The sequence below is a fragment of the Podarcis cretensis genome (genome assembly GCF_951804945.1).
Source record: "Podarcis cretensis genome assembly, chromosome: 1".
Classification (NCBI taxonomy): Eukaryota; Metazoa; Chordata; class Lepidosauria; order Squamata; family Lacertidae; genus Podarcis; species Podarcis cretensis.
This window is the reverse complement of record NC_137170.1, coordinates 132,908,473-132,936,090: the sequence shown is the minus strand read 5'-3', so window position 1 is coordinate 132,936,090 and position 27,618 is coordinate 132,908,473. Positions and strand designations below refer to the sequence as shown.

The 27,618-nt window shown below is 46.0% G+C and overlaps 1 protein-coding gene across 2 annotated transcripts in view; it reads right to left on the bottom strand.

Annotated features, from left to right (window-relative positions):
* NRP2 (neuropilin 2) overlaps positions 1 to 27,618 on the bottom strand; it is a 248,896-nt gene that overhangs the window by 47,375 nt on the left and 173,903 nt on the right. For both annotated transcript variants that reach the window (XM_079977300.1, XM_079977299.1), the window contains exons 13-15: positions 18,800 to 19,059; positions 15,293 to 15,389; positions 5,041 to 5,085 (exon numbers count right to left, since the gene is read on the bottom strand). In XM_079977300.1, the coding sequence (XP_079833426.1) occupies positions 5,041 to 5,085; positions 15,293 to 15,389; positions 18,800 to 19,059 (402 nt within the window). The remainder of the gene's footprint in view (positions 1 to 5,040; positions 5,086 to 15,292; positions 15,390 to 18,799; positions 19,060 to 27,618) is intronic.

Below are 27,618 nucleotides of genomic sequence, written 5' to 3'. Positions count from 1 at the left end.
CAAAATTACTTTTAGGCTGGTGTTTCTAAACTTCCAGTAAACACGGGGCTTTGTTTTTGTTTTCATTTTCAAGGGTAACTAAGAATTTGCACTTGCCTTACTTTTTGTGAAGAAGGTAAGGAGCGTTCAAGGAAGCATTTAATTTATACAAGACAGAGGGCTGGCTGGCATTCAGAGTTCTCACTGTGGCGATAAATCTGTGTCTAGGGTGTACCAATTCAGGGTTCATCTGTACTTCCACTTGACCCATGCTCTCCAGGTCTGAGCAATTTTCTGTTTGCCCAGCCACTATCCCCAGGAAACCCCACTCTTCAAGCACCAAATCAGAGCAAATATCAATCCGCCAAAAACCCAATTGATGTTTGCTCCAAATCAGCAGTAAAGATTGGGTTTTCCCAGGGGAAAGACACGGGACAAGCCGACGTCCGAATGAGTCCTCAGGCTGCATGACTGACTATTCCCCCATATGAAAAGAATCTCTGCACATAGGAAACTAGCACATCAAGGAGAAGGCTGGATTAGAACACTTCTACTAGGCATCTAAAGTAAAGGTAAAGGGAACCCTGACCATTAGGTCCAGTCGTGACAGACTCTGGGGTTGCGGCGCTCATCTCGCATTATTGGCCGAGGGAGCCGGCGTACAGCTTCCGGGTCATGTGGCCAGCATGACTAAGCCGCTTCTGGCGAACCAGAGCAACGCACGGAAACGCCGTTTACCTTCCCTATGGAGCGGTACCTATTTATTTACTTGCACTCTGACGTGCTTTCGAACTGCTAGGTTGGCTGGAGCAGGGACCAAGCAACAGGAGCTCACCCTGTCGCGGGGATTTGAACCGCCGACCTTCTGATCAGCAAGTCCTAGGCTCTGTGGTTTAACCCACAGAGCCACCCGCATCTAGATGTCTGGTTTTTTTTGTCATGTAGAAGGATTGCCACCCCACCACAGAAGAACATTTCTGCTTGTGAAACTTTACCTGAAAGAGTACAGCTGAGACACTAGTCAACCAGCGAGATCTAGGCCAGAATCATAGCTGGGTGTTTCTGCAATCACAGATTGAAATGCGGATCCCAAATTCTCCATCAGAACACGGCTGCCCTCCTGTCTTTTGAAAATGTGACAGAATTGGACCTTAGACCGCCATTTCTGTCTCCTCCAACTGGAGTGAGAAGGGAGCATGCCTGAAATAATATCCTATGGTTTATTAATAGTTCTGAACAAATATGCCCAGGACTTGAGCAAGCAGTGCCCTCAAAGAGGTGCTCTGCTGAGAGCCCAGCATGCTTTGCTTCATCCTGAGCATACTTTGAATGAAGATGGAATCACTGGTGTGTTCACGGCCTGACTGCTGTACCAGGGAACCTCCGCTCTGACTTCTCGCATTAAAACCAAACAAAATGCCAGAACCCTTACAAATAAAATATTTGGCTTTTAAAAGCTGAGCTGCCATTCATATGTAGCAGGGCTGCAATTCACTCTCTGGTCCATCTCTGCCTCCTCCCTCTCCCACTGATAAAAGGCAGTATATAAATTGAAATAATAATAGTAACATGCTAACGCAAAGGCAGTGGAAGGACAGAAAGAGATTCCTAGCCTGGCACAAGTACAGCAAGCATAGAAAGACCTGAGATCATAGATGGTTGACAAATACAGCGGGATTTGGCCAATCATATTATGCAGATGATCACCTTGCCAACAAAGGTCCGTATAGTTAAAGCTATGGTTTTCCCAGTAGTGAGGTATGGAAGTGAGAGCTGGACCATAAAGAAGGCTGATCGCCGAAGAATTGATGCCTTTGAATTCTGGTGCTGGAGGAGACTCTTGAGAGTCCCATGGACTGCAAGAAGATCAATCCTATCCATTCTTAAGGAAATCAGCCCTGAGTGCTCACTGGAAGGACAGATCGTGAAGCTGAGGCTCCAGTACTTTGGCCACCTCATGAGAAAAGAAGACTCCCTGGAAAAGACCTTGATGTTGGGAAAGATGGAGGGCACAAGGAGAAGGGAACAACAGAGGACGAGATGGTTGGACAGTGTTCTCGAAGCTACCAGCATGAGTTTGACCAAACTGCGGGAGGCAGTGGGAGACAGGAGTGCCGGGCGTGCTCTGGTCCAGGGGGTCACAAAGAGTTGGACACGACTAAACGACTAAACAACAACAACAAATTATGCAGATGACGACTCCAGTTACTATATGGAAGCCAAGTTTAACTATCTGCCATTCATGAATGAAGGCTTAAGGGAATTCCTGTTAACGCTACAGATTTGCTTGCAATGCCCATGTAACTTCTTTGTAATTTTAAGAACAGAAGAAGAGCCTGTTGGATCAGCATTCTGTTCTCACCGTGACCAACCCGAAGCCCATGGGAATCCCAAAAGCAGGGCCAGAGCACAAGAGTGTCAGCATCACGTCAACAGTGGCCAAAACTTGGGGTTAAACTATTGGGTCTGCTTCCTATTAGGAAAATAATAAATGAGCCAGCAAAATCTAAGTATAAAAATAATCATGACTAGGTTGCTAAGGAACTTGGAAGCATTAACTTCCAGATCAAAGCAGAGGTTTATGGATGTCTGTGCACCTTTCACCCTTGGCCACAACAGATGCGCTCTGCCTCTCAGTGTTCAATGCCAGACGACTTTACAAACTACTTTTCAAAGAGAAAACACCTTCTCCCACCCACTGAGAAGGCATCTCTTCTGGAAGTCAAAGCCAGCCGCTTTGGCAATGCGTCAGCAACGACCTGAGAGATTGCTCCAGGAAGAGCAGTCTATCCAATGATAAATAAAAAGGAAATGATTTAATAGAAGCAGAAAGCTCTTGGAGGCGGACGCTCCCTGCCTTTTTGCTGCGCCGGGGTTTTCACCATCCCACAGGTGAAAAGAGCGTTACACAATGAAACGAAATGAAAAATCTCTGGAGCCGCCATGCTCCTTTCCCCACACCACAGCATCTCCACTGACTCAGAAACAAGTTTAATGAAGAGGACAGTCTCTCCGAATCCCTCTCTCCTTTTGTTTCCCTCTGAAGTTTTTATCAACTCCAGGCATCCCATTTTCTTTTCTCCAGGCCAGAATTAAGCTATTAAATGCACAATTTCACCCTGCTTCTCTCTTACTAAATGTCAGCCTTCAAACTCAGGGTGACAGTAGCTCCTGTGCTCCAGTCCCTTCCCTATCCCGCCCTCCCTGCTGCTCTCCCTAAAACCCCCACCGCAGCCCCTGCCTTGCCACTTTTTGTCTGGAATGCAAAACCTCTCTGTGCTAAATATTAATCATTGCCACCTCATTGCACTGCTAATTCACCGCTGATTTGGGGGTTAAGCCTCCCTGCGATTGCTGTCCATTCCCCCAGCCCCACATCTTAAAGCTTCACTGCTCTTCCCTAGGCACTGCAGAGGAACAGGGGTTTATCTGTAGCCACATTTATCTCTGTTACCACTTGGCCTCCATTTTATTACATCTGAGTGAAGCTGCTGCGTCAAGACCACAATCTAAAGCTTTCAGGAGTCCCTTTAAAGTTGGTTTGTCAAAGGCTTTTGACCGGGCTGCAGGGGGCACACCTGGGAGATCCAGGGATCTGTTGCAACACTTCTGATCTAGGCAGACAAGAAGTGGGGGGCTGCCCTTGAGACTGACCCAGAAACTCCAGTGGGTTCAGAATGCTGCAGCGAGACTCCTTACGGGGTCCTCACTGCGAGATGACATTCACCCGGTGCTTTACCAGCTGCACTGGCTCCCAGTGGAGTACAAAATCAGGTTTAAGGTGCTGGTTTTAACCTTTAAAGCCCTATACGGCCTAGGACCCTCGTACCTATGGGACCGCCTCTCCTGGTATGTCCCACAGAGGAACTTATGGTCTTCAGATAAAAACATCTTGAAGGTCCCAGGCCACAGAGAAGTTAGGCTGGCCTCAACCAGAGCCAGGGCTTTTTCGGCTGTGGCTCCGATCTGGTGGAACACTCTGTCACAAGAGACTAGGGCTCTGCGGGACTTGACATCTTTCTGCAAGGCCTGCAAGACAGAGCTGTTCCACCAGGCCTTTGATTGAGGCACAGCCTGACTCCCTCCTTTGGCAATCTTCACAGAACTCTAGCCCAATGGTTGCCATCAATTTGATTTGAATTAATTTTATAATGAAATGATTTTAGAATGTTGTATTATTTTATTGTTGTTAGCCGCCCTGAGCCCGGCTTCGGCTGGGGAGGGCGGGATATAAATAATAAAATTATTATTATTATTATTATTATTATTATTATTATTATTATTATTATTTCACCTCTCTGGTCTGTGTCAGATGGAGATAAAGGGAACTCCAGCGCAGGACAGCTCTCAGACTGTGCAGTCTGCAAACACTGACACCTCTCGCAGGGTGCCTTTGCCATTAACATCCGGGTGACAAGCAGAAATACTGTATCTGGAAGTAGATACAGTGGAGAAAAAATGCACCTGTGGAACTTCAGCCTGTCACACTGCAGTTAAAGGCTTAAGAGGCGCACTTTTTGAAAAAACAAAACTAAAAATGTGTATCAAGGTTCACATACTGAGCAGCAAAGGATATTGACCCAGGTGAAAGAAAGGGCACCTGAATTTCTTCCAGTTCCCCCGGGAGCCAAAATGCAGAGTTTGCACTATAGAGAAGCACAACTTATGCATCAATTAAGTACACCTATTTGCATTTCATTTGGGGGCACCTACAACTGACGTGAAAACTTGGAACAGGTTTTCGGTTGGGAAAATCTTCCGCGAGCTTTCGGACAACTTAGACGGATTCAGTAAAGGAGGGAGAAAAACTATTCTGTGTTTTATGGGGCAAATAACAGCCAAGCTACTTTTAGCCCCCTTGTCTGCAGACCGTATCTAGTCTAGTGCCACCTGCTGGTGTTAAGGGACGATGCAAATGTAAACATCTTGCATAGCAGCAGGTCTTGTGTTAGTTTTTCTGTTTCTTTCTTTTGCACACACACACACACATTAATTTTTTAAAAACTAAAATAAAAAAATCATGCAGCAAGAAAGAAACTGCTAAAAGAAATGCAGTTTTACCTGAAATTTCAAATGTGTGTTCTCCAGGGAAAGCTGCGATGGGTTCTGTAAAGAAATAGGAGAGTTGAACTTTAGTCTGATCTCCAAGACAACAGAAGAGAGATTCCCCAAAACGGCCTTAGCGACATGTGATCCTTGCAACAATGCAGAGAGCTCAGACCTACAAGAGCCTCTTTGTGCAGCTTCCCCCAAATTGCCGTTTTAACTGATTATCCCCCCCCCCCCTGAACTTAAGAACTCTGCTGGAAGTCATATCTCTAACAAAGCAATCCTATGTGTGTTTACTTGGAAGTAAGTCACACTGGGCCTTACCCCCTAATAATAAGTGTCCTTAGGATTATAGCCTGACTCAACATTTTCCTTCTAGAGCAGGGGTTGGCAACCTAAGGCCCGGGGGCCGGATGCAGCCCAATCACCTTCTAAATCCGGCCCGCAGATGGTCTGGGAATCAGCGTGTTTTTACATGAGTAGAATGTGTCCTTTTATTTAAAATGCATCTCTGGGTTATTTGTGGGGCATAGGAATTCGTTCATTATTATTTTTTTCCAAAATATAGTCTGGCTCCCCACAAGGTCTGAGGGACGGTGGACCGGCCCGTGGCTGAAAAAGGTTGCTGACCCCTGTTCTAGAGACATCACGAGATCAAAGTGTCCAAAGCATTCATTCCCTACGTACAACAGAGAACACATATCCCCTTCTGGAGTCAAGCTGAGAGATGTTTGGAAAGAGATTTTTATGTATAATATTAGCAGCTTCCACAGATGCATGAGCCCATAGGTGGCATGAATTCTCCCCTCCTCTTGCCCTGAATTTCACATGGTCTGTGGTGCCTGACGCTACATGTTTCATAGTCAAATAGGAGAGTGTTCATCCCAGCGTCTGACAAAGTGCCAAGCAACATTGCTATGTTACTCGTGCTTTTAAGAAAGTATGCTTGCTGGCCAATTTCATTTTAGAGAAAAAATCAGGTACACAGCTCTGGTCTGCAATGTACGTCCGCTGCCGAAAACCCTCTCCTACCTCCACACTGCTTTGATCCTGCAGAGGCTGTTGGCTGCAAATAACAGGCCTCGGGACAAAAAAGGAGCAGCGTTTTTCAGCAGGAAATTGGCTCAGGAGCCCAATCCAGATCAGGAGTATGTTCCAGAACATGATTCCGCAGCTGCTTTTTTCCCCTCCCCAGATTAAGCTGGCCAGTTTAAACGTGCTTTTTTCAAAAGTGTGAATAGCATACCATGCTATCTGACCACAAGATTGGCTGGTTTGGGACGCATTAGACCAGTGGAAGGGGAACTGAACTCAAAGGAACAGTCTTCCAAATGGGAGGATATCAAGCCCCAGTATACCTGAGGGAGCGTCCCATTGTTCAGCCCAGACACTGAGGTCCAGCTCCGAGGGCCTTCTGGCAGTTCCCTCACTGCGAGAAGTGAGGTTACAGGGAAACAGGCAGAGGGCCTTCTCGGTGGTGGCACCCTCCCTGTGGAACACCCTCCCATCTGATGTCAAGGAAATAAACAACCATCTGACTTTTAGAAAACATCTGAAGGCAGCCTGTTTAGGGAAGTTTTTAATGTTTGAAGTTTTATTCTGTTTTTAATGTTCTGTGGAAGGCCGCACAGAGTGGCTGGGGAAACCCAGCCAGATGGGCGGGGTACAAATTAATTAATTATTATTATTATTATTATTATTATTATTATTATGCAGTAACAAGCTGCTAGAAAGAAACGGGCCAGAGAAGCGGAGTAGAAATGATAAATAATAATAATCATCATCATCATCTTTAAAATGGGTTTATATTTTTTCGTAGACATTCTGACTCACTCTTAAACTGCCTCAAGCATTTACCTCTGATATTATATTACAAGGATTATGGTGGGTGATTCCTCCCCTCCCCAGCTGGGTCTTCTTTGCTTTTAAAAAGCTTTGTTGCAAGCAGAAATTAATGTGATAAAGCTGTTCCTTAGCCCAGGGCAGCAATGGCAGCAAAAGCTTGAATTTTGCAGGCAGCTTACAACTCTGAAAGGCCAGAAAGATGTTGGCAACCATTTGCTGCAGTACCAGTTTACAAGGCTGTTCAAAAGGAACCACATGATCCGAACATCTCTGGCATCCCAGAAAGATGAAACCTAGTCAAGACCTGTTCAGGTCTCTTGGCAAGAGTCAACACTTTACTGCCTTTGCCTTAGCGAAATAAAAAGCTTTGCAGTTTTGCAAATGGGTAAAGGGACTTAAGTTTCCTCCACCTAAACTAGTGATGGGGAAGCTGTGGGTATCCCAGGTGTTGATGAACTACAACTTCCACCATCTCTGACCACTGGCCATGTGGCTGGGAGGCTGTCCAATCCACACCTCTCCTTGGGCTACCTTTTCTGCCTCCCCGCTAGGCTCCGAAAGCCCTGGCACAAGCCAGGTGCCCACTGAAACAGAGACAGATAATTTTTTGTGCTTCTTATTTTATCTCCTGCTTGGACTACTGCCATGCGCTCTATGTGGGGCTACCTTTGAAGGTGACCCGGAAACTACAACTAATCCAGAATGCGGCAGCTAGACTAGTGACTGGGGGCGGCTGCCGAGACCACATAACACCGGTCTTGAAAGACCGACATTGGCTCCCAGTAAGTTTCCGAACACAATTCAAAGTGTTGGTGCTGACTTTGAAAGCCCTAAACGGCCTCAAAAGCCCAGTAGACCTGAAGGAGCGTCTCCACCCCCATCGTTCTGCCTGGACACTGAGGTCCAGCTCTGAGGGCCTTCTGGCGGTTCCCTCACTGCGAGAAGCAAAGCTACAGGGAACCAGGCATAGGGCCTTCTCGGTAGTGGCACCCGCCCTGTGGAATGCCCTCCCACCAGATGTCAAAGAGATAAACAACTACCTGACACTTAGAAGACATCTGAAGGCAGCCCTATTCAGGGAAGTTTTTAATGTGTGAGATTTTAATGTATTTTTAATCTTTGTTGGAAGCCGCCCAGAGTGGCTGGGGAGACCCAGCCAGATGGGCGGGGTACAAATAAATAATAATAATAATTATTATTATTATTAGTAGTAGTAGTAGTAGTATCAGTATGCAATAACAAGCTGCTAGAAAGGAACGGGCCAGAGAAGCAACACTCAGAAAAGCAGCGCTCTGCGATTCCGTGATTATTTTCCTTCTGCATTCTGCCTGGGAACCTAGTCTCTTGGCTCCAGTGCAGTTTCAATGGAGTGCTCTGAAACAGTCACCCTTCTGCAGAATGCAAGTGACAGGTTTGTCAAAAGAACAAAATAATAATAATAATGTGAGTTATTAGATCCTTTTCTCAAGTTGAAAAGGAATTTGATTACTTCTCTGGGTGACAATTTTGAAGCAGTAGCGTGCCACTCCAGTTGCTTCCTTTTTGTAGTCCTGAGAGTGGGGGGAGATGCGCAGAACAGTTCTGCCTATGGTATTATTTCATATCCTGAATGATTCATCAGAAGAACCAGCTTCGCAGTCAAACACTTGAGCTCAGTCGCCCCCTCCCCCCCCAAGAAGCTGCTCTCAAAACCCTACTTTGGAGACAAGCATCCCTGTGGGGCAAACAGGAGCTATAGGGAGGTGGGTGCAGTTTAAATCAGGAAGACAACGTGAGGGAGAGGATTAAATTATTGCTCCTCAGCTGCTGCAACCCCAATCTGAAACCTCTCTGGCTGCTTTTGCATTTTAAAAAAGCTGCACTTCACAGATTTCCCGCCGCATCTCGTTTGATCCTCAGACAGGTTCGCATTTTACAAAGCAGACAAAATTTGCAACTCGTATACCAGTGCAACCTCAGTTTCTTTCTATGGGATGGATGACCTGACTAGATCATGAAATAGCCATTGTGTGTTCGGTGGAATCCTAACACAATTAATTTTCCAGGCAAGTGTACAGAGATATCTAAGAACACATGTCTGTGGTTTACTGTATTTGGTCTATAAAGTGTTAAAAAGTAAAGGTAAAGGGACCCCTGACCATTAGGTCCAGTCGTGGCCAACTCTGGGGTTGCGGCGCTCATCTCGCTTTACTAGCTTCCGGGTCATGTGGCCAGCATGACTAAGCCACTTCTGGTGAACCAGAGCAGCGCACGGAAATGCCGTTTACCTTTCCGCTGGAGCGGTACCTATTTACCTACTTGCACTTTGACGTACTTTCGAACTGCTAGGTTGGCAGGAGCAGGGACCGAGCAACGGGAGCTCACCCCATGGCGGGGATTCGAACCGCCGACCTTCTGATCGGCAAGTCCTAGGCTCTGTGGTTTAACCCACAGAGCCACCCGCGTCCCTCTATAAAGTGTAGAACTGCACTAAAGCATTTTGTTTCTTGTTTAATTTCCAACAGTGAGCACGTATATGGGCCAAGCTTGCCTGGAAACCGAATGCTCTTTCTTTTTTTCCCTTTTCTTTTTTAAAAAAACAAGTATACTTGCTTTCCCCTCCACAAATGGCTTACCAATGTAAAAGCAAGCAAAAAAAATCAGCAATGGTCCAACGATTAAATGCAAGCCCAGAGATTAAAGAATAGCCTCAGAAGTATGTTGCTTCATCTTTGTGAAATAAGACAGGCTGGGAGGTGATCTTTGTGTTATTTACTCATGGGGAGAGCTGAAATCACCCATGTTACATGCCCTTACTCTGAGCACGGGGGGATTCAGACGCATGGCAAAGAAACAGAACTGAGTCAACTCTTCTAATAACCAAGTAGCATTAGACAGAACAGCCAGCCGCAGACAAGACTGTGAATACGTAAAGCTCTTTAATCAACTCCAGAATTCTAATTCAAGGTATTTTATTAAATGATTCAAGATAAAGGTGTAAGAGATATCAGAAACTGTACAAAAGAAAATAAGCAATAATTTCCCAACTAATTTTTCCTCTAATACAGTCCCTACATTAGTGCACTGATGTTATGTGCAGTCAGGTGGAGCTGAATTGAGCGAGCTGAGTTGTCTCGGGCAGCAGAGACACACTCAAACCAACCCGGTTTTCATGTTGTGTGACAGAAAAGTGATGATTCCTGGGTCAACCACCTAGTCCAAAGCGGGCATGGAGGTATGGAATGCCACCATGTAGACTGGAACCCATGGAGATGGGTGCTTAGCACCAGCCCTTCACAGAAATCAGAGAAGGAGGGATTTAAATTGGGGAAGAACTCCTTTTGGGTTCTTGCTAGATGGGTTTAACTAAACGGGAAAACATCCCATTCAAGTAAAATGCAGGGCCTATACAGGCGTAGGCAAACTTGGCCCTCCCGATGTTTCTGGCCTACAACTCCCATGATCCCTAGCTAACAGGACCAGTGGTCAGGGATGATGGGAATTGTAGTCTCAAAAACATCTGGAGGGCCAAGTTTGCCTATGCCTGGCCTATAAGCACCTAAATTATTGTTATTGAGAACCAGGTGGAGGGCCTTCTCGGTAGTGGTGCCCACCCTGTGGAATGTTAAGGAGATGAGTAATTATGTAACATTTAGGAAACATCTGAAGGCAGCCCTGTATAGGAAAGCTTTTTAACAATATCCTTTCCCTTCCTTCCCCACAACAAACATTCTGTGAGGTGAGTGAGGCTGAGAGACTTCAGAGAAGTGCGACCAGCCCAAGGTCACCAGCAGCTGCATGTGGAGGAGCGGGGAAGCGAACCTGGTTCACCAGATTACAAGTCCACTGCTCTTAACCACTACATCACACTGGTTCTCTCAATATATGCCGGAAGCTGCCCAGAATGTCTGGGGCAAACCAGTCAGATGGGCGGGGTACAAATAAACCATCATCATCACCCTATGTTTTGACTGGTAGACGATGAGTTTTCTTAAAGAAACAGAGTTTTGGACCTTTGGTTTTCATCACATATGGCAACTAGTTGCAATTATTTGGTGAAGAAAAGGTATTGTTCATGTGCTCCACAACGTTCATAGTTAGTTCTTGGGAAATTATGGAAGCAGATCCCAAGGTGAAGCCTGGTTCATAGCAACACAGGGAGCTGTCCTCTAGCAGATCAGACTATTTGTTCATCTAACCTAGTACTGTCTACTCTGACTGGCAGCATCAGCAAGAGTCTTGCCCAGCACTCCCTATGTGATCCTTCTAACGGGAGATGCCAGGAACTGAACCTGGGACCTTGTGAAACATATGCTCTGCTACCAAGTTATTTCAGGAATAATAATAGCGCCTCTGTCCATTAGAAATGTATGTGTGTGTTTTTGTAACTGCTTTTCAACCAAATATGACACCCCTAATAATATATGCAGGGACGCGGGTGGCACTGTGGGTTAAACCACAGAGCCTAGGACTTGCTGATCAGAAGGTCAGTGGTTTGAATCCCCGCGATGGAGTGAGCTCCCGTTGCTTGGTCCCTGCTCCTGCCAACCTAGCAGTTCGAAAGCACGTCAAAGTGCAAGTAGATAAATAGGTACCACTCTGGCGGGAAGGTAAACGGCGTTTCCGTGCGCTGCTCTGGTTCGCCAGAAGCGGCTTAGTCATGCTGGCCACATGACCTGGAAGCTGTATGCGAGATGAGCGCCGCAACCCCAGAGTCGGCCACGACTGGACCTAATGGTCAGGGGTCCTTTTACCTTTTTAATAATATATGCACTGGGTATTTGTTTTGTACATTTCAGATTTTCTCCTTTGAAAATACTGTAAAATTGTGGGGTGATCTTATTCATCGTGTTGTGGTGGGGCAGTGGAGAGATTAAAACTATTTGTCAAATGCAGACACATAATATTTTAACATATGGAGCATTTAACAAATTAAAGATCCACAGTAGCCAGCGGAGTTCAAAGAGCCAAAATCTAAAACCTAGGCTGGCAGCCACTTTTCCTAGACGAGCAAAGGCTGAATTACTGTGATGGAATTATCTTGCTTCGCTTTGGAAATGTGCTGGAAGGGAGGGCCCATTTGCACAGTTTATAACTTCCACTGCCGAGGAACTGCACTGCCTTTCAGTCTGGCTCATTGACTTGCTAACCCTCTGCAGATCTTGGGTGTGAAGCAATTCCTCTGAGGTCAGTGGGAAGAATGCCACCGCTTATGGTAATTAGACAGGTACAAAGTATAGCAACGACAAATCTCCTAGACTTAAAAGAGGAGCCAACCTCCTTCCATGGACTCCTGGAAGCAGCAGGAAAAGGCCTGCTGCTGCAATGTTAAAATCCATAGTAATGGGTATCGTGGTGGTTGAATTGGTTAACTGAGGCTGGTGTGTTGCAGTGAACAGAGCACCAGAATTTGCTCAGAGATAGGTAAAGGTAAAGGTAAAGGTACCCCTGCCCGTACGGGCCAGTCTTGACAGACTCTGGGGTTGTGCGCCCATCTCACTTAAGAGGCCAGGGGCCAGCGCTGTCCGGAGACACTTCCGGGTCACGTGGCCAGCGTGACATCGCTGCTCTGGCCAGAGCCAGAGCCAGAGCCGGAGCCGCACACGGAAACGCCGTTTACCTTCCCGCTGGTAAGCAGTCCCTATTTATCTACTTGCACCCGGAGGTGCTTTCGAACTGCTAGGTTGGCAGGCGCTGGGACCGAGCAGCGGGAGCACACCCCGCCGCAGGGATTCGAACCGCCGACCTTTCGATCGGCAAGTCCTAGGCACTGAGGCTTTTACCCACAGCGCCACCTATGGTCCCTCGCCAGAGATACCCAGGTCAAAATCCTCCCTCATTGATGACCTTCCCTAGTGGACCTTGAGCTGGTCCCCATTGCTCAGTCTAGCCTTCACCACAGGGCTGTTGCGAGGATATACCGTATTTTTTGCTCTATAAGACTCACTTTATCCCTCCTAAAAAGTAAGGGGAAATGTGTGTGCATCCTATGGAGCGAATGCAAGTTGCACAGCTATCCCAGAAGCCAGAACAGCAAGAGGGATTGCTGCTTTCGCTGCGCAGCAATCCCTCTTGCTGTTCTGGCTTCTGGGATTCAGAATATTTTTTTTCTTGTTTTCCTTCTCCAAAAACTAGGTGCGTCTTATGGTCTGTTGCATCTTATAGGGCGAAAAAGACGGTAATTGGCACAATCACAAGCATATCACCCTAAGCTGCTTGCGGGAAGTGAAGGAACACAAAAGCAATATTTAAATAAAAAGCTACGGCCACTGATCATCTCCATATACACAAGGAACTGGAGAAGAACAAGGCAGGCTGACGGCAAAGGAGAAGGAACGTTCTCGCGACAACATTTTAATTCATTTGTGAGGTATTCAATTTCAAATAAAAACACTGCTTGATGCTTGCAATAAAAGTTTCCAGTCTGGCTGCTGTCCCAACTCGGAGACTGATAAATTCCAGTCCAGTGCAGGAAACTGTTTTGCTATTATTAATTATGCTCAAAGACGTCCTCACTGATTATTCCTATTAATAAAAGGCTCACAGTGATTTGATCAGCCTTTCTGAGCATGTAATGCTAACTGACAGCTGTTTTCCTCTCTCAAGTGCTTTTCCTTTCGTATGTTTTTCCTTGGTGTCCCCCTACCTATTCCTCTGGCCATCGCCTGCCATCACAGAGACTCACGGTGTTCTCTCAATGAGTTGATAGCAAAACCATCAATATCTACTCCCTGGGCACTCCTTCTCCCTGACTTCCTTCGGGAAGCAACGGACAAGCTAAGCAAATTCCTGAAACTTACCACAATGCAGGCCAGGGGCTCTGTCTGCTTAGCAACTTCAAAAAGCAACTGCCAACAAGGAAGGCTGCTTTGTGGTCTATTTGCCGCTGATGCACTACAGTGCTTCCCACATATTAACTATTCAGTTGCTATTTGCTATGGGAAAAGCTATTCCCATTTATTCTATCCCACTGCTGTCTTCTACTTACTGATGCAATGGAAGCCAGTGATATGTATCTTGCAGGCAAAGTGGGCTTCTGCATTTGAACCCAGGACCAAAGAGATATTGGGGGGGGGTAGATAAGGTGTGCCACTGCTACCTCTGCCCACCCTGGTTAGACTTCTGGTTTTCTGTTTATGGGCTGCATCAGACCGCCAGGGGGGTGGGGACTGCATGAGACTGAACACCATATGTAAATAAGAAGAGAAGTCAAAAGCCCCCCTACATATAAAGTAAAGGGACCCCTGACCACGAGGTCCAGTCGTGGCCGACTCTGGGGTTGCGGCGCTCATCTCGCTTTACTGGCCGAGGGAGCCAGTGTACAGCTTCCGGGTCATGTGGCCAGCATGACTAAGCCGCTTCTGGCGAACCAGAGCAGCGCACGGAAACGCCGTTTACCTTCCCACTGGTGTGGTACCTATTTATCTACTTGCACTTTGATGTGCTTTCAAACTGCTAGGTTGGCAGGAGCAGGGACCGAGCAACGGGAGCTCACCCTGTCGCGGGGATTCGAACCGCCAACCTTCTGATCGGCAAGTCCTAGGCTCTGTGGTTTACCCCACAGCGCCACCCGCGTCCCTTTCCTTACATATAGACAAGGCTTATATGTGCAACTTTCACCGCCACTAGCCTCATGTGGAATGCTCAGCCATGAAATCTCCTCACCAACAGTGGTTTCTACCCCCAATATGCACAGGTAGTGGCAATGTTGGTCGGAACCCAGACTCCTGTTTTTGCACTCCGGAAGCCAGGATTGCCAGTTTTGGTTGAGAGAGTGAATTGTGGATTATCGCTATCGTGGCCTGCAATGGTATTTACTGGTATTTACTCCCCAGTATTTACTGGGGAGAGGAACAGGAATAGTTAACTGCTTCTTTGCATGAACCGGCTGCCCACAGGAACACCACTTGGAATTTCTTTGTTAAAAGAAATTTTGCAACTCAGTAAAAACTATTTTTTTAAAAAATTGGCACCCCAAGAAAGCAAGCATTTGCATCAGCATTGTGGCTGTTATTTGAAGCGAGAAGTGTGCTGTGCAGGTCTCTCCATACTTCCACCAAACACTCCAGCCGGCATTTGCCATAACAGAGAACAGTGCGCATCCGTGGTCAATCTGTACATATACAAATGGTTTGGCATGTGCAGCAGTCACCAAAATAGCCTCCACACAACAGCTGTTTTGCTTTGTATGAAGTGGACCCATGACACAGAACACCCACAAGAATATACCCCAATAACAGAAGTGCCATGACCCGCAGGCTTGATGGTTGCATGCCCATCACTTGGCGCTAGCCATGCTGGTTATGCGCAACAAGAAATGCCATTGCAAGAGCCTCAGTACAGATGGTTGCCTTTTCAACTTGCCTAGCCTCCTGCACAGAAATGAGTTTTTTTGCTTCCTCCTATCAAACCTCTATAGATGTCTGGCATGTTGACTTACCCATACAGTTCTCCAAGGAGGTATCAGTGCCTATCCGGACATCATCGATGGCAATCTCACCCGAATGTCCTTTGCTTATAATTCCCTCGAACACAATCTAGGAGTGAATACAAACAGAACAGTGATTGTTATGCTTCCAGTCCAAACAACTGTTGAATCCTTTTTTTTTTTTTTAAAGGATATAAGGTAAAATATATTGAATCCCCTTTGCGAAGTTTTTGGCTTTATTTAGCCAGCTTCCAAGTGGCAATGGAAGTTGCACCACTTTATACAATATTTTCTGCAAAAAACCCACAACTTATTCTGCCTTCACTCCCAAAACAGCCGCAGTTGAGAAGGGGAAAGCAGTTTAGTTGCCCAGCTGTCTTAGGATGCACTCCCAGTTACTTCTGGATTTGACCTGCAAGTGTCTGAGAAGCACACTCAACAAGTTACTAGGTGTCTACAACATGCTTAGTCACCATCTCTTTCCCTTTCTTACCCTCACAACACTTATAGAGGACATAATGTATAATGACTGAAAATTCCACGTTGCATCTTTCCTCCGATACACAAGCAGCCCCACTTGTTGATTTTGCACCAAAGAGCTGGCCAAATGCACGGGAACCTTGAATATAAGCTTGGTAAGATGACGCAGTCACGAAATTAAAAGACGTCTGCTTCTTGGGAGAAAAGCAATGACAAACCTAGACAGCATCTTAAAAAGTAGAGACATCACCTTGCCAACAAAGGTCCGTATAGTAAAACCTGTGGTTTTCCCAGTAGTGATGTATGGAAGTGAGAGCTGGACCATAAAGAAGGCTGATCACCGAAGAATTGATGCTTTTGAATTATGGTGCTGGAGGAGACTCTTGAGAGTCCCATGGACTGCAAGAAGATCAAACCGATCCATTCTGAAGGAAATCAGCCCTGAGTGCTCACTGGAAGGACAGATTGTGAAGCTGAGGCTCCAGTACTTTGGCCACCTCATGAGAAGAGAAGACTCCCTGGAAAAGACCCTGATGTTGGGAAAGATGGAAGGCACAAGGAGAAGGGGACGACAGAGGACGAGATGGTTGGACAGTGTTCTCGAAGCTACCAGCATGAGTTTGACTAAATTGTGGGAGGCAGTGGAAGACAGGAGTGCCTGGTGTGCTCTGGTCCATGGTGTCACGAAGAGTCGGACATGACTAAATGACTAAACAACAAGAAAAAGACACCAGATTATTCTGATTTATTTTTGCCTTTGGGTTCCATCTTGCCTTGCCTTTCCTCTTCTGTCTCGGTACCTCTCCCAACCAAGTCACTTGGGAGTGCAATAACATTAGTCCTGTTTCGTTTTGGGCAGCGGCAGGACGCATTGACTACATAAGCAATAAGGGCAGCTTGTTCCCACTGGGATGCCTGGCATGGCCTGCTTTGTTACTCAGCTGTAGCTTTCATTTCCCCAAGATCCAGAATAATACGCTGAGGACCACCTGGTCCTGCACATTCCCCACTTACGGACTTCATGGAGGGACCTTTGGCAAACAAGCAGGAGCTTCAAGGACAGACAGTTGCCTAATCAGACCCAGAATGTCTTGCCTGGGCCCAGGGCCATCTCTTAGCAATTCTCACTGGCTACTAAAAAAGCAGAGCTGTTTGAACTCCATGCTAGGTAAAGGTAAAGGGAACCCTGACCATTAGGTCCAGTCGTGACCGACTCTGGGGTTGTGGCGCTCATCTCGCTTTATTGGCTGAGGGAGCCAGCATACAGCTTCCGGGTCATGTGGCCAGCATGACTAAGCCGCTTCTGGCGAACCAGAGCAGCGCACGGAAACGCCGTTTACCTTCCCGCTGGAGCAGTACCTATTTATCTACTTGCACTTTGACGTGCTTTCAAACTGCTAGGTTGGCAGGAGCAGGGACCAAGCAATGGGAGCTCACCCCGTCGCGGGGATTTGAACCGCCAACCTTCTGATCGGCAAGTCCTAGGCTCTGTGGTTTAACCCACAGCGCCACCCGTGTCCCACAGTGCCACCCGCGTCTCCATGCTACACAAATCCAAATTCTGGTACTGTATGTGGAAATGCAAACTCGGCATGAAGCGGGGGTAGGGTGGGGGTAGAGTGAAACAAAATTAATTCCATGCCCCGGCTAAATTATGCAACTCACTGCAATGTATGCAAATGCGCTTGTCAGGTTTAATTTCCATGCTTTATTCTCAAGCTGATAATTGGCGTTTTTACGGGATTTTCTGGCAAAGTAGCAGTGCGAGGAACAGAAAGACAATCTGGGTAAATGGGAGGCAGTAAGAGAAAGGGGTGAGGATAACATGTGTGAAGCAGTGTGGTACAGGCAGACAACCATGCAGGACACAGTAGGTCTGACCCATGCATGATCCAGATACGTCTGATGTTTCCTCAGCTCAGATCCACTGTTCAGACTTAAACTGTTTATAACTATTCTGTTCCCAGGAAACCCTGGAAATTGTAGTTCTCTGAAGGTGGTGCTAGAGATCTCTAGCAGATGATTCAAAGCATCCTCATAAACCATAAATTCTAGGAATCTCTGGAAGGGAGAACCATGATTGCTTAAGTAGTACCGTATTTTTTGCTCTATAAGACTCACTTTTTCCCTCCCAAAAAGTAAGGGGAAATGTGTGTGCGTTTTATGGAGTGAATACAGGTTGCACAGCTATCCCAGAAGCCAGAGGGATTGCTGCTTTCACAGCGCAGCGATACCTCTTGCTGTTCTGGCTTCTGAGATTCAGCATATTATTTTTTCTTGTTTTCCTTCTCCAAAAACTGGGTGTGTCTTATGGTCCAGTGAGTCTTATAGAGCGAAAAATGCGGTATATGAAACAGATTTAAATTTGTCACATAGAAAGGGCCACAAATATTTCAATCACCCTAAGCAGATTTTCTTAAGAAATGTTCAAATCAGCTCTGGAACTCAATTTCCGTGTTGGATTTTGAATATAAGAAGCAGAGACAATGTTTTAGTTTTCTTTCCTAAATTATCTATTTGTACTCGGCTTCTGCTGTCATATAAGGCGTCTGAGCAATAGAAGCTCATTTCGCATAACCCTACGCCCCAAATCGAGGAAGTGCTAATTGCTTCCATCCTTCCTCCAAAACAACAGCCCTCAAAACAGCGTAGACAAGCTCTTACACAGCCCTTTTCCTATCTGCAACGTGCATTTGTGCTTTCCCTCATGAGTTTTCCAGTTCCCTGACAGGAGTACCTGATAATCATCTAAGAGAAAATGGGTGGGGGAAAAATATTTGCAGATGAGAGATTTTAGGAACATAAAAGGCAACCGTATGAACAAAGACCTAAATCTATGTATAAAATAGGCAAATTCTGAATAACAAATACAGTGTCATTTAGTTACTATAGCAACATGGAAAAAACACAATGAAGAAGAAAAGGCCCTGCTCAACAATGTTCTCTAATGATGAATGAAATGGGTTCTGTTGAAGTGCATGAAATGAGAGCACAGCAGAAATACCCACTTGAATCTTGAACCAAAATCTCCAAGCTCACCTGATATGCCATATCGTAGCTGGGCAGAAGGATCCGACCTTCTCGCCATTCGTCCCCTTGGTCTTCCCGGATGATCCACAGTGGCTTGATCTCATGCATGGCTTCCCGACGCACCTGAAGCATCGCTCCGAGGCCGGATACCTGGTATCGGAACATCATGCACACGGCACTCCTGGGCAAGAAGACCCTGGGGCTGATGAGACGGGCGTGTTGCTTTTCTCTCCTCGCACTGCTTTGCAGTCTCAAATAGTTCTTGCCATCTGTTGAAGGAGGAGGTTGATAATAAACAAAGCTAAACCAAAGAGGTAACAAGGTTACTGTGTTGCCCTGTAATAACAGGAGCAATCTCTACGGTTCACAGCTCCTCCCATTGTGGACCTCTTTTCTTTCATTTTTTTGGGAGGTTTTTTTTTAAAAAAAATCAATTTTAAAAGCAAACAAACTATCGACTGATTGTCCTCACCTTCTGTTCCGTACAACAATACAGTGGTACCTTGGTTTGCATACGTTGGTGTTATGTACTGAAGTTCTCACCGTGGGCCAGCAGGGGGATACTGTAGATAGTTATGCAAATGAAGGATCGAAAGTGACGTTCAGTGATTGGATAGTTTGTATGCAAATGAAGGATCAAAAGTGACGTTCAGTGATTGGATAGTTTTAGAAAGTTGCTACAGTAACATACTGGAGCTCTATATAAGCAGGCTGACTGAACCCTTCAGTCAGTTCTGTTCTGGCCTCTGAATAAACAAGAGCTGTTTGAAGAATCACTGTGTCGTCTGATATGTTCACCCACAACTTAACAGTTTTGGATTACAAACATGTCAAACCCGGAAGTGCGTGTCCCGTTTTGCAACCTATTTTTTGGATTACAACCTTTTATTATTATTATTACGAACAAATATTTTTGGGAGGCCCCATTGGCGAAAGCGCGCCTTGGGTTACAACCTGTTTTGGTTTACAAATGGACCTCCGGAACGGATTATGGTTGTAAACCAAGGTACCACTGTATTCACTTATTCAAGACCTGTTTGTAACTTTGCACGTAGCCCCTTACAAAGATGTCTTTAAAAGCCCCGCATCTATCCTTGTCCAGATATTGCAAACCACCGCAAAGTCAGTAGCGCATTGAGGAGAGCATATTAACCGCAGCTTACAAAAATAACGCCACTAAGAGCAGCCCACATATCACTGGGGAAAGAAGCAGGAGCGGGCTGCAAACGAGGTGCAACTCAGAAAGCCCACAGAGCAGGAAAGAAAGAAGCCATCGCTCATTACGAGACAAAATATGGAGGATTTCACGGTTGACATGAACCAGAAGAGACACAGGAGCATAAAAAGGGAGGTAGTCTCAGCATACTTGGACCAAATAGCTAGCACACTGCAAAAACAAGGTCAGAGCGAAACATGCCACTTCAGCACATTGTCATTTGCCTCCTTGAAGCCAGGATCTCTCGCCTCCTATTTTGTTGTCCTGCTCTTGATTCCTATCAAGGTGCGTCGCCTACAGTTACAATGCAGACTCCTATTGTACCTAAGATCCTATCTATGGGGTGGTCTAAAGGAGGAAAGAGTTCCTGCAGCAGCTGTGCAAAAGAGGAGATTTTAACAGGATACATTTGTCATGCAAAAGGGACACGGGTGGCGCTGTGGGTTAAACCACAGAGCCGAGGACTTGCCGATCAGAAGGTCGGCGGTTCGAATCCCCGTCATGGGGTGAGCTCCCGTTGCTCGGTCCCTGCTCCTGCCAACCTAGAAGTTCGAAAGCACGTCAAAAGTGCAAGTAGCTAAATAGGTACCGCTCCGGCAGGAAGGTAAATGGCGTTTCCGTGCGCTGCTCTGGTTCGCCAGAAGCGGCTTTGTCATGCTGGCCACACGACCCGGAAGCTGTCTGCGGACAAACACCGGCTCCCTTGGCCTATAGAGTGAGATGAGCACCGCAACCCCAGAGTCGGCCACGACTGGACCTAATGGTCAGGGGTCCCCTTACCTTTTTATTCGTCATGCAGGGATTCAAAAAGCTATACCTTTTAACATTCCCTCTTCTAAACAACCATTAAAAGTCCACAAACCCTATTCTCCTTTGAAACAGCAGTGTGGAATTGTAACACACTGCCTCCAGCTCCTGCACTCAACACGGAACACTAATGTTTGAGGGAAGATGCAAAATTTTAATGCAAAATTGGTTTCTAACCTTCTTGACCAGCAACAAAACTCCTTTGGGCTTTCCTGCATCTTCCAGCACCAAAGGAGTTGGCAATATCTGGCAGCTGCTAAAGCAAAGGATTACTTACATTGTAATAGGTCCGGCCAAGGCTCCTATATCTTTAACAGCTGTGCAACAAGCAGAAATTCGGTTTCCGAAGCTTTCTCCATCACTCCATTTGCACATGGGGAAAAGTTCACCTAGTCAGTTTCTGCTTGTTGCATAGATATTAAAGACATGGAAACCTTGGGAGGGAAACAGATTCTGCATGCGATTCTACATGCTGGAGCTGACTGAAAGACAAATCCTTAGACAGAGCAAGTAGATATACATAGGATCAGGCTGTAAAAAACCACCAGTCTTCAATTTTTGAAAACATCAGTGTTTTGAGAAAATACGGCCCCCAGAAAATATGGCCCAGAATATGTCATTATCATTAATGGAAGAAATTGAGATATGTGTACCACACAAATTATGATGCATATGTTGGGCTTAATTTATTCAAGTCTATTAATTACGTATTTACTATTTATGACTCTCTAACCTGGTACATTAAATTATTTTCAGATATATGGTAAAAAGAACCCTCCAAAATGGTCGCTAATACTTTGCGTGGAGGTCTTTGTGCAAAGGGTCCCATATCTTGCAATAAAATCGCATCTCTTAGCCTGCCAAGTTCAAATGTTTCTCGTCTTCCCTCTCTCTTAATATTCAAAAGACAATGGGCCACTAAATAATAATAATAATAAATAATAAATTTTATTTATACCCTGCCCTCCCCAGCCGAAGCTGGGCTCAGGGCGGCTAACAACAATCTAAATAACCCAACATTCTAAAATCATTTCATTATAAAATTAATTCAAATCAAATTGATGGCAACAATTGGGCTAGAGTTCTGTGAAGATTGCCAAAGGAGGGAGTCAGGCTGTGCCCTGGCCAAAGGCTTGGTGGAACAGCTCTGTCTTGCAGGCCCTGCAGAAAGATGTCAAGTCCCGCAGGGCCCTGGTCTCTTGTGGCAGAGCGTTCCACCAGATTGGAGCCGCAGCCAAGAAAGCCCTGGCTCTAGTTGAGGCCAGCCTAACCTCCCTGTGGCCTGGGACCTTCAGGATGTTTTTATTTGCAGACCGTAAGTTCCTCTGTGGGACATACCAGGAGAGGCGGTCCTGTAGGTACGAGGGTCCTAGGCCGTATAGGGCTTTAAAGGTTAAAACCAGCACCTTAAACCTGATCCTGTACTCCACCGGGAGCCAGTGCAGCTGGTATAGCACCGGATGAATGTGATCTCGCAGCGAAGACCCCGTAAGGAGGTCTCCAGCACCCGCTGGAGTTTCTGGGTCAGTCTCAAGGGCAGCCCCACGTAGAGCGAGTTACAAAAATCCTGCTTCTATTCCCCCAAGATTGGCATCTTGCATCTCAAGGGCTTAGATTATTTCCTGTATTTTCCTTCCCTCCTCCTGTTGCTTATACAGTGGTACCTCGGGTTACAGACGCTTCAGGTTACATACGCTTCAGGTTACAGACTCCGCTACCCCAGAAATTGTACCTCGGGTTAAGAACTTTGCTTCAGGATGAGAACAGAAATTGTGCTCTGGCAGCAGCAGGAGGCCCCATTAGCTAAAGTGGTGCTTCAGGTTAAGAACAGTTTCAGGTTAAGAACAGACCTCCAGAACGAATTAAGTTCTTAACCAGAGGTACCACTGTACTTCACACCATTCTGAATGACCTCAACTTGTTTTTGTAATAATTTGTAATAATTTAATTTAAAAATTTGAGAATCAAACATACTAAAACATAGTTGGTAACTTGCATATGACTTTCGGTTTGAACCCAACTTGTTGGTTAAAATATTAATAATAATAATAATAATAATAATAATAATAATAATAATAATAATTTGTACCCCGCCCATCTGATTGGGTTGCCCCATCCACTCTGGGCAGCTTCCAGCATATATAAACACATAGCAAAATATTAAACCTTAAAAAGCTTCCCTATACAGGGCTGCCTCCAGATGTCTCCTAAATGTTATCTCCTTAACATTTGAAGGGAGGGCATTCCACAGGGTGGGCACCACTGCTAAGGTGGCTGTCATAAATGTCTTGCCTGTGGGTTATGAATCCCTTTTGTTTGTTTTATATCTTGCACAAGCCAGTATAGGGAGAGACTAGTCTCAAGAATATCCACTGGGTGTACGGAAAGGCGGCAGATTACATTGACTGAGACAGATCAGTAAGGAGAACGTCTATTTCACCAGCAGCCATAAGCATGGAAGTCGGCTGATTAAGACACCGAAAAGCTTAAGGCGAAAGATTGACATAATTAGGACAAGTGAAAGTGCTGTAATCGGCAGGGGAAAACTGACTCTGTAATCATGACATTGGTGGTGGTGGTGCTCATATTTATTCTGCCTCAAATTTGCTCCGCTTACGAGTCAGAAACTGATCCTGACCCCTTGCCAACATTGCAAGAACGAGGAAGGCAAGCTGGGAGGAGGGAACCTCTCTCTGCCACTTGTGGTCTCCCCCCAATCCACTCCCATCACCAGCAGCAAATACTTTGCAATCAGAGCCTGGCTGACAATTTCACTGATGATACACGAGGGAGAATGAAGCTCATCATCTTTCCCTTTCTCTATCTCCCCACTTCTTCATATTGCAGACGACTGGCCACCCCGAAGCATAAACAGCGTGGCGAAGGTGTTGCCATCTTTGATCTAAGTACAGTGGTGCCTTGCAAGACGAAATTAATCCATTCCGCGAGTCTCTTTGTCTTGCGGTTTTTTCGTCTTGCGAAGCACGGCTATTAGCGGCTTAGCGGCTTTAAGAAAAATGAAACAAACTCGCAAGAACTCGCAAGACGTTTCGTCTTGTGAAGCAAGCCCATAGGGAAATTCGTCTTGCGGAACGACTCAAAAAATGGAAAAGTCTTTCGTCTTGCGCGTTTTTCGTCTTGCGAGGCATTCGTCTTGCGAGGTACCATTCTAAAGGTGATTCAATCAGGTGAAGCAGGGGTTCAGGGCGAAACGGGGCTGTTTTTAGGTAAAACAACTCTGCCCCTTCTAGTAGCCATGGCCAGTTGGCCATCGTTTCTCCACAGCGTCCCTTAAAAAAATAAGTAGGCAGAGGCCTGGTAACATGGGAGGTGTGTATTGCTGAACTTCTGCCCAAAAGTCCTGCCAGAAAACAAGATAGCAACCCAAGGTGAGGATATTTGAGGAAGCATGCCTAGGTGGTGGACTGACTGAAAGTAATTTGAATTTGACTTGTCAACGTTTGAAATAGGAATAGCAGCCGATCGTGCAGTTGAGCCTGGGGCAGCAGAGACTCTTTGCATTACTGAAACTGCTATTACAATTAAAAGGTGTCCCCCCCCCTCCTCCACCCCACAATTATTGACCTTGTACACACACACTGGACACAATCTAGTACAAAATTAGGTGTGCTTAAGCAAGTTCGAATCAATTGGATCAAGGACAACTAACTAACTTGGTGTTGGGATGGAGTTGTCGCATCTTGAACTATCTTTGGTCGTAAAGAAGAATTATTGTACTTTTTTTTCAGTGCTGCCAAGTGGCTAGTGTTGAACCTTGGAGTGTTTGGTCTTAAATGTGATGCCTCTGCTCATAGCTGTCAACTTACAGATTTGAAAATAAGGGATCAGCAGCCTCGAAAATAAGGGATCAGCAGCCAAAATAAGGGATTTTCAGAGCACAGGTATGTTCAGCTTCTGAGCCCCTCCGAGCCAAAGGCAGAAAGCCCAGCCAGCAACCAAACAAAGCCTCAAGCGGTGGTTCCCACAGCGCAGCAACCTGGCAAAGGGGATGCAGCAAGGTAAACCACCGTCACCTCTCCGCTGGGAAGCGTTGAGCAAAGGCAAGTCCCCAGGCAACGCGGCCGATTTGATTGGCACAGGGCATGAAAGCTCCACCCCCCAGTTGTTCTTAGACTCCTTATTGGGTGAGCAACGCAGCCAAGCAACACAGTTGGAGCCTCCCTCCTCCTTGGCCGGCAGGGAGGGAGGGAGAGGAGCTGCTTCCTTTGAAACCCGGGAAATTTAAGGGACATCATCAATAAGGGACAGCAGCGGGACACAGCGCTGGGATAAGGGACTTTCCTGCCAAATAAGGGACGGTTGACAGCTATGCCTCTGCTAAGCAGGCAAATAAACACTGTCCTATCATCATCATCATCACCATCATCATCATCATTTAAATGTATATGCCACTTTTCATCTGAAGATCACAGGGTGGCTTACAGCATAAAAACAAAAAATGCATAATATTTAAATGAATTCGCTGTATGCTACAGAACCATGACCAGATTCAGAGTCATTTTTGTTTTAATGTCCCACCATGCTGAGTGAGACTTGCTTGACTCCTCCAAGCCATCCTTCATACGCTTGTCATGCATTCTAAAGGCTATGGTGTCTTCTGATAACTTTGTTTTCTTATTCTATTATTTTCACTCCAACTCATCTGCAGGTGAATTTCAGACAACAGATTTTCTTAACGAGATGGATTTTATTTCTTTTTGCAGTTGATGCTTAGTAAGATGGAACTAAGAGGAACCGTGTTAACGTGTTCAATGCCTGGTACTCATGTTGTCAACAATCTAGATCTTCAGCAAGGCAAACCTGAACCCACCAAGTGGGAACTACAAATAATAATTGTTAAGTTGTTAAGACATTTGAATCCAAATAATCACCATATGATGAGATGTTAAGTCATCCAGATGGGCAACTTGCTTCAGCTGGGGTTGAATCCATATCCAGAAGAAGCTGATTCTATGTACTCTTACCTAGTTCAATAAGCTGGATAGCTCATGGTAGATTTTGACTTGACTCAAGCTATTTTTCATAATTCCCTGCCTTCAAAAGTGAGTGACGTCTAGGCTGATGAGAGCTCAGATACCAAGAAGTACATTTTTCAAAGGCTCTTAGGCACTTATCTTCCAATGAAATTAATAGGTGTCAGACACTCGAGTGTCACTCTGGCATCAAAAAATTCTACATCCACGCAACTAGTATCATAATGTAGCCCTCTTCATTAAAAACATGTAATCAAAGTGTCACTGGATTTAGAGGAGCCGTATCAAGGGAATCAAATGAAATTTGTCAAGACTCTCCACCACTTCTGAATTTCCTGCCAATATGACCAATAGGAGGGAAACACTTCCAGGAGATTAGAGCAGCTGTGCAATAGTGGAACAGGAGACCAGTCCCCAAAGCGTTTCTCTGTAGAAGCTATAGGCTACAGAGAAATTGTATTATGCTTGTCTACTATGCCCACTGACCATATCTACACTCATACCTCATGTTGCATCCGCTTCATGTTGCGTCTTTTCGCGTTACGTCCTGCGGCAACCCGGAAGTACCGAAACGGGTTACTTCCAGGTTTCGCCACTCACTAATAATAATAATAATAATAATAATAATAATTTATTATTTATACCCTGTCCATCTGGCTGGGTTTCCCCAGCCACTCTGGGCGGCTTCCAAAAAAATATTAAAATACTGTAATACATCAAACATTAAAAGCTTCCCTGAACAGGGCTGCCTTCAGATGTCTTCTAAAAGTCTGGTAGTTGTTGTTCTCTTTGACATCTGGTGGGAGGGCGTTCCACAGGGAGGGCGCCACTACCGAGAAGGCCCTCTGCCTGGTTCCCTGTAACTTGGCTTCTCGCAGTGAGGGAACCACCAGAAGGCCCTCGGTGCTGGACCTCAGTGTCCGGGTAGAACGATGGGGGTGGAGATGCTCCTTCAGATATACTGGACCGAGGCCGCTGAGGGCTTTAAAGGTCAGCACCAACACTTTGAAATGTGCTCGGAAACGTACTGGGAGCCAATGTAGGTCTTTCAAGACCGGTGTTATATGGTCTCGGTGGCTGCTCCCAGTCCCCAGTCTAGCTGCCGCATTCTGGATTAGTTGTAGTCTCCGGGTCACCTTCAAAGATAGCCCCACGTAGAGCGCATTGCAGTAGTCCAAGCGGGAGATAATCAGAGCATGCACCACTCTGGCGTGGCAGTCCACAGGCAGAAAGGGCCTCAGCCTACGTACCAGATGGAGCTGGTAAACAGCTGCCCTGGACATAGATTTGACCTGTGCCTCCATGGACAGTTGTGAGTCCAAAATGATTCCCAGGCTGCACACCTGGTCATTCAGGGGCACAGTTACCCCATTCAGGACCAGGGAATCCTCCACACTTGCCCGCCTCCTGTCCCCCAAAAACAGTACTTCTGTCTTGTCTAAATCACGCCACATGCCTGCGCAGACGCAGCGCTTCGAGTTGTGGGCATTTCACGTTATGGACGGGCCTCTGGGAACGGATCCCATCCGTAACGTGAGATACTACTGTATCTTGCCTCTGGCCTTGCTAAACACTCAAACATTTGGTGTTAACATTTGCACAGTGCATAAAAAGTCCATGGGTGGTGTCAGAGCTGCCCGAGGTCCCAGCTCACAAAGGACCAACGCCAGTCCGTTGTTATATATAAAAGTCTTTATTGAAGTGCAGTTTCGATTTCAAAGCCGCGGCGCGCAGCTCTACGTCTTAAACTCTAGACCGCTGAAGCTCCGTCTGAATCTCCTCCCCCCAGACACCAGTTTAAGACTCTAGCC